Below are 6,003 nucleotides of genomic sequence, written 5' to 3' on the forward strand. Positions count from 1 at the left end.
TCCCCCTCCCACTCCACCAGGATATGCAGGTCTTTGGACTCCTCCATTGTCAGACCACAACAAAACGACGGTTGGAGGAGGAACGCCTCATCTTCCGGCTAGGAACCCTCCAACACCAAGGGATGAACTCGGATTTCACCAGTTTCCTCATTTCCCCTCCCCCCCGCCTGTCTCAGTCAAATCCATCAAATTCAGCACCGCCTCCCTAACCTGCAATCTTCTTCCCGACCTCTCCGCCCCCACCCCAATCTGTCCTATCACCCTCACCTTGACCTTTTTCCACCTATCACATTTCCGACGCCCCTCCCCCAAGTCCCTCCTCCCTATCTTTTATCTTAGCCTGCTGGACAAACTTTCCTCATTCCTGAAGAAGGGCTAATGCCCGAAACGTCGATTCTCCTGTTCCCTCGACGCTGCCTGACCTGCTGCGCTTCTCCAGCAACACATTTCCATCCCGTTATAATATAATAACCAACTTTCAGAAGTAGTGTAGATACAGAATACAGCAGCATTAGAAACAATACTTAATACATCCATGTCAGAAATTGGTGACCCAACCAACTGGAGTTTGACAAAACTCATTTGTCATTGGGAAGCCAGATCTCAGCTTGTTTACTGAGGGTGAAGAAACAAAGCCACAGCATACCTTGATAAAATTATATGGGCCAAGCAAAACAAAAGGTGCAAAGTAGCAGAGATTGTATATATAATTCAATCAAGAAAGCTCACCCTTGAGCACGCACACCTTAATGTTCCTGAAGCAGGAAATTCAGATAAAAAGAAAGTATGAAATACGACGCAGATGAGGAGAAGCGGAATGAGCAGGACAAGTCACTTGTGCTCATTAACCATTCTTTAATGAAAATTATTCAGGTCCCAACACAACCTGGTGAATAAATTGCAGTGGATTTGAAGAGAAATATTTCAATACTTCATCTTCCAAGGACGATCAGTATCAGAGACCTAGTTAAGTCAGCAAGAATCCTCAAATAGCATGACTGCAATTTGAATCTCAGATTCACCAGTAATATAACAAGAGAGTAAATGAAATTATTAACCTTGATTATTCAGTTGAAATAAATATTTAAATAGAGCAAATATTCAGGGGCAAATTAGGAATAAATATTGAAGATGGGTTTCATACAACACCATGGGAGCCAACACGGAGGTAGAATGATAAACATCACAGAATTAGAACAATGGTCAAGAAGAAACTACCTGGCACAGAGATCTCGGATATTATCAAGATGATGCTGTTTGCTCTAGTAATCCAAGACAACACCATTTTGTTTTTCAATGGAATAGCTGTGTGCCAGGGAGTTTATGAAATTTCAAATGTTCTTAGAAAGGCAGGGAAGAGTTCCACTGCAAATGAAATTCAAGAGCTTTAGAGTCCTCCAGATAAAGTTACAACTGACTACTTGATTTAGCAGGAACAACAACTTTCAACAAGGGATTTTCAAAACTTAAAAAAAGGTTCTGAAGTAGAAACACCACACAGTGGCAAGGACAGAACCAAGACCAACATTCCTCAAATATTCCAAGTCTGAAGAGAGAATATTCTTGAAGAATTGTGAAAACCCCATACTCCTTTAAATTTTGAAGTCCAAAGCTTGATGGGATCTGGAAGTGACAAATGTAATTGCATACATGGAAGTGTGAATGTTAACTACTCAGAAAACAAGCTTTGGAAGAGATGCTGTCTAAGGTAACAGTTCCAAATGTGATCATTCTGCAATAAGCTCCACCAAATCAGATTATGTTGTAGCATGGTTGGGTTGGGATAAGGAGAACCTCATATGTTCTTGCATAATGAAGACCAATATACTAGATCTCTCAATAGTCTCAGCACAACGTCCATCTTACGAAAACAACTTGCACCCATTATGCTATAAACCACAACTTGTTCAAGGTAAGGGAATCTTCTCATTTACACTCAGATGGTGACAGCAAACTACTCCAACCACAAGCTGCCAGTAGCTTGCTCCCAACCCATAAATCCTTGTACATTGTGGTTCATGCCTAACCAAATGTTTTATGGCTACTGAACTATTTGATAGCTCCCTCAGTGATTATAAATTTATAGTGTAGATACATTATTGTATTAAATATCCCGGAATGCTTGGGCACTGTTCATGTTTGACTGAAATAGGATTGTAATTTCCTTCCTTTCCCTTCTTCTCGGGATAACAACTAAACAAGGTAAAATGAGGAAAAGAGACAGCTCCATTCCAAATTCCTAGAACCTGTTGTAGTGGTAGATGGAGCAGTAAACTTGAAAATTGTACTCCCAGTCCCTTCAATTTTGTTTTGGCCATTGAGTAATCAAAACAAACACACTGGGGAAACACTGAATTCAAACATTAATCTGTATTCAGGGCAATGGCAAAGGTACAATAATTAGCTTCAGTGCCCACGATTTTAGTCTGGAGTAGGAAAATGGAGTTAGTGAATTGGCCAGTGCTCCCTTCTTGTTCAATGTATAATCCACAATCTTGCATTTATGCATATGAATATCAAAGTACAGGGTCAGGCTTAATCTCGGTTTCTATGCGACTTTTGTTATCAATGATCATTTAGGCGAAGAACAAAAGGGAAACTGGTAACTAAACTAGAGCCCAACAGTGAGATACGATATATAAAAGCTTTGAAAAAGTATTGTAATGAGAAGTACAACTATAAAGCATAGGCTTCCTCAGTTATAGCCTGCTAGTACCATGTCAACAGCACGTTTCAATGGCAAAAACAATTATTTGCAATAAACTGCTTGTGGATTTACCTGTCCTTTGGCATCTTCAGGCATCGATTTTATATGCATTCGCTTCAGAGACCGTATAACTCCATCATAAAACTGCACTGTGTAAGTACCTGTGAAGGGCCAATTAGGGTAGTTACAATCATTTAGAAGAATACATTGCAAGATAAACGGAAATCAGGAAACAACTGTATCGACATTGGTTAAACCACAAAAATGGTTTAATTTGAATTCTTTTGTATAGCTACTTGGTTCACATGGTTCTTGATCATACCATAAACTCCAACTGTAGACAGTCTGGTCAGATTATTAGTTGGTTACAAAAGCCACATACTCCTGCACAGTTAGTGTGAAAATGCAACCCACTCACTTTTTTGTAAGTGCAAAGGTTTAGAAAAGTTGAAATAGTCCCTCCAGAAAGGAAGACAACACTTGGCTTCAATCATTCTCTCATACTGAATGGAGAAGACAGTGGATTCTTAAGTTGATGTCACTTAAGCATTGTTCATTCAGGTGAAACCTCGGTGCTTCAGAGGTTTACGGAAAAAAGACTGCTGCTGAGAAAAAGGAGATGCACACAGCACAGATGCCCAAATAATTGCTCAAAAAGGTGAGTTTTAAGTAAGCAGGGAAAGGGATTCCAGAGCTGGGTCTAGACAGCTGAAGTTAATCAGCAATAAGAGAAAAGAGAACATACACAAGAAACTTCTAGTATAATGGAGTAGAATGTTAAAAACATGAAAAATAGCGGCATGATTAGGCCATTCAGCCTTTTCCATCATTCGATGAGCTAATGACTGATCTTTTACTTCAAAATCATGGTCCTGCACGACCCTGTATTTAATATTTAGAAATCTATCAACTACAGTCCTGAATATACTCATTGAGGCTCCACAGCTCTCTAGGGTAGAGAAATCTAAAGATTAATCACGAGTAAAGAAATTCCCACTCATTTCAGAGCCAAATGGTCCTTAATTCTGCCCCTTAATTCTAAGCTCATATCCTCTGGTTGTAGAGGACCTCTCCAGCCAGGATGGACATCTTTCATCCACCTATCTTGTCAATCTCTAAGTATTATGTATGTTTCAATGAGAATGTCTTGCAATCATCTAAACTTCACAGAATACAAATAAGGTCTATTTAACTTTGTCATTGGCAATCCCTCCATCCAAGAGTTCCTTGAGTGAAATTTTTTGCTGCAGGTAGTTAAATAGATAAAAAGGGATTTAAACACATGTACAACATATAACATGAGGCATTGGCAGCACAGCAAGACATGGTTGTCAACAGTGTTTTGGATGTGCTGAAGTTTCCAAATGTTAAAAGGTTAGAAAGATGGCATAAAGACTGAAAATCATAATATCTCCAGCTAACAAAGGAATGAATGAATGGATCAACAACCAATAGGCTCTGATAGGAATACAGGTAGGTAATATTACAGAGACAGAAGTAACCAACGAATTTTTGTATCAAGGGCAAATAGGATTGTAGAAAACTGAAATCAATGTTAAATAAGGAACACAGTTCTTGTTCAGCTTGACAGCACAGTTAGAAAAAAAATGCAGAAATTTAATAAGTACAAATTTTGCAAGGATAAACACAACAACTTCAATCTTCCTAATACTTTATTGAAGAAAAGTATACATCATTCATACTGAACATCAAATGGGCAGTCAGGGAACACAAAGAGGTGAAATAAAGAAAAATTGTAGATGGGATAAATGCACCACCTCCAAAAACAATCTCAAGTCAATGTCCCTCCTGGGATTCTATTCTTTCTTCTCCAGTTCCCAGATGTAGGTTTTCCCTTCAATATTCTCTTTCATTTATAATAGTGACTTTGACCGCTATCTTCCAGTTTACAAGATTAAACCCCTCCCCAGCTTCAGACACTTTAAAAAATATTGCAAATGCTGGAATTTTGAAACAAACACAGAAAATGCTGCAGAAACTCAGCAGGTTTGGCAGTGCCAGTGAAGAGAGCAAAACAATTAAAGTGGAGTCCAATATGACTCTTCCTCAAAAACAAAAGTGATATTAGACTCAAATCATTAATCCTGTTTCCATGGATACTGCCAAGTTTGCAAAGTTTCTTCATGATGTTGTGATTACTTCAGACACTTTGCCTGATTGCACCTGTTGGCATGAGCTATTGTCCTCACCATTCACATTTTTCAGTAAAAACACTCAAAAAAAATTGTAATTTCTCCACTTTCTACCAATTCAATAGACAAATATCATCAGCATTTTAAATTTGTCAAATTGAAACAAAAAGATCCTTATCTTGTCGAGCCATCAGTACCAATTCAACTTCTCAGTCAAATGACTAATATATGAGCTATCATTCTATTTTACAAAAATAAAAAAAAAACCTGTCATATCTGCAGCGGTTGAAATTGAGTTTTCAAAGAGTAGCTTTGTAAATTTACATCTGAACTCATTAAATGCAATAACTTATGAACTGAGTTGGGGCATTGCTCTTCTCCTTTGTACAACATCAAGGTTATGTTTAAAAGATATATTATACACTGATCTCTTTAATTTCCCCTAGCAGCATCAAAAACTGCACATTACTTTGGTGTAAAGAAAAAATTCATTCTGTGCATGGATAGAAAAACTTAAAGAGGGAAATCGACAGCTGGCAGGTTTTTGGTTTTAAAAAAAAGGAAGAGAGGAACAGGATTAGGCCATTCAATACATCAAGCAACTCTACTATTCAATGATTGTGGTTGATCAAATACTTCAATGCCTTTTACCCACATTACCTCCACAACCCTTCAAACCACAAGCAAACAAACGCAATAATCACAGCTTTTAACATATTCAAAGACTGAGCTTCAATAGCTCTCTGGGGTAAAGAAATCCACACATTCACAAACCAAGTAAACAAAGTCTGAGTGTTCAATGGCATCCTGTTTATTTTTAAATCGTCTCTTTAGATTAAGTAACCAGAGCAAATGTCATTTCTGCAGCTACCCAATCTACCCCTTCAAATATTCTGTAGTTTGCTCTTGATATTCTTTCATTCTGAACTGGAGAATCTATTTTACTGAATTAGCCTTTGCCAAGGATGCATTTATGGGATGTTATTATCTTGGAACAGCAAATCAGTGATAGTCAAATATAGATTATTGTGTTAAGCTAATTTTTAAAATTCTTCTTGTTTGTATTTTAACTTGTAAGAATACAAGTGGGCGGCACGGTGGCACAGTGGTTAGCACTGCTGCCTCACAGCGCCAGAGACCCGG

The 6,003-nt window shown here is 38.0% G+C and overlaps 1 protein-coding gene across 4 annotated transcripts in view; it reads right to left on the bottom strand.

The window, feature by feature from the left end:
- phf20l1 (PHD finger protein 20 like 1) overlaps positions 1 to 6,003 on the bottom strand; it is a 129,791-nt gene that overhangs the window by 106,103 nt on the left and 17,685 nt on the right. For all 4 annotated transcript variants that reach the window (XM_043687889.1, XM_043687888.1, XM_043687886.1 and 1 more), the window contains exon 6: positions 2,780 to 2,868. In XM_043687889.1, coding sequence (XP_043543824.1) covers positions 2,780 to 2,868 — 89 coding nt within the window. The remainder of the gene's footprint in view (positions 1 to 2,779; positions 2,869 to 6,003) is intronic.

The sequence above is a fragment of the Chiloscyllium plagiosum genome, chromosome 4 (genome assembly GCF_004010195.1).
Source record: "Chiloscyllium plagiosum isolate BGI_BamShark_2017 chromosome 4, ASM401019v2, whole genome shotgun sequence".
NCBI classification, from domain to species: Eukaryota; Metazoa; Chordata; class Chondrichthyes; order Orectolobiformes; family Hemiscylliidae; genus Chiloscyllium; species Chiloscyllium plagiosum.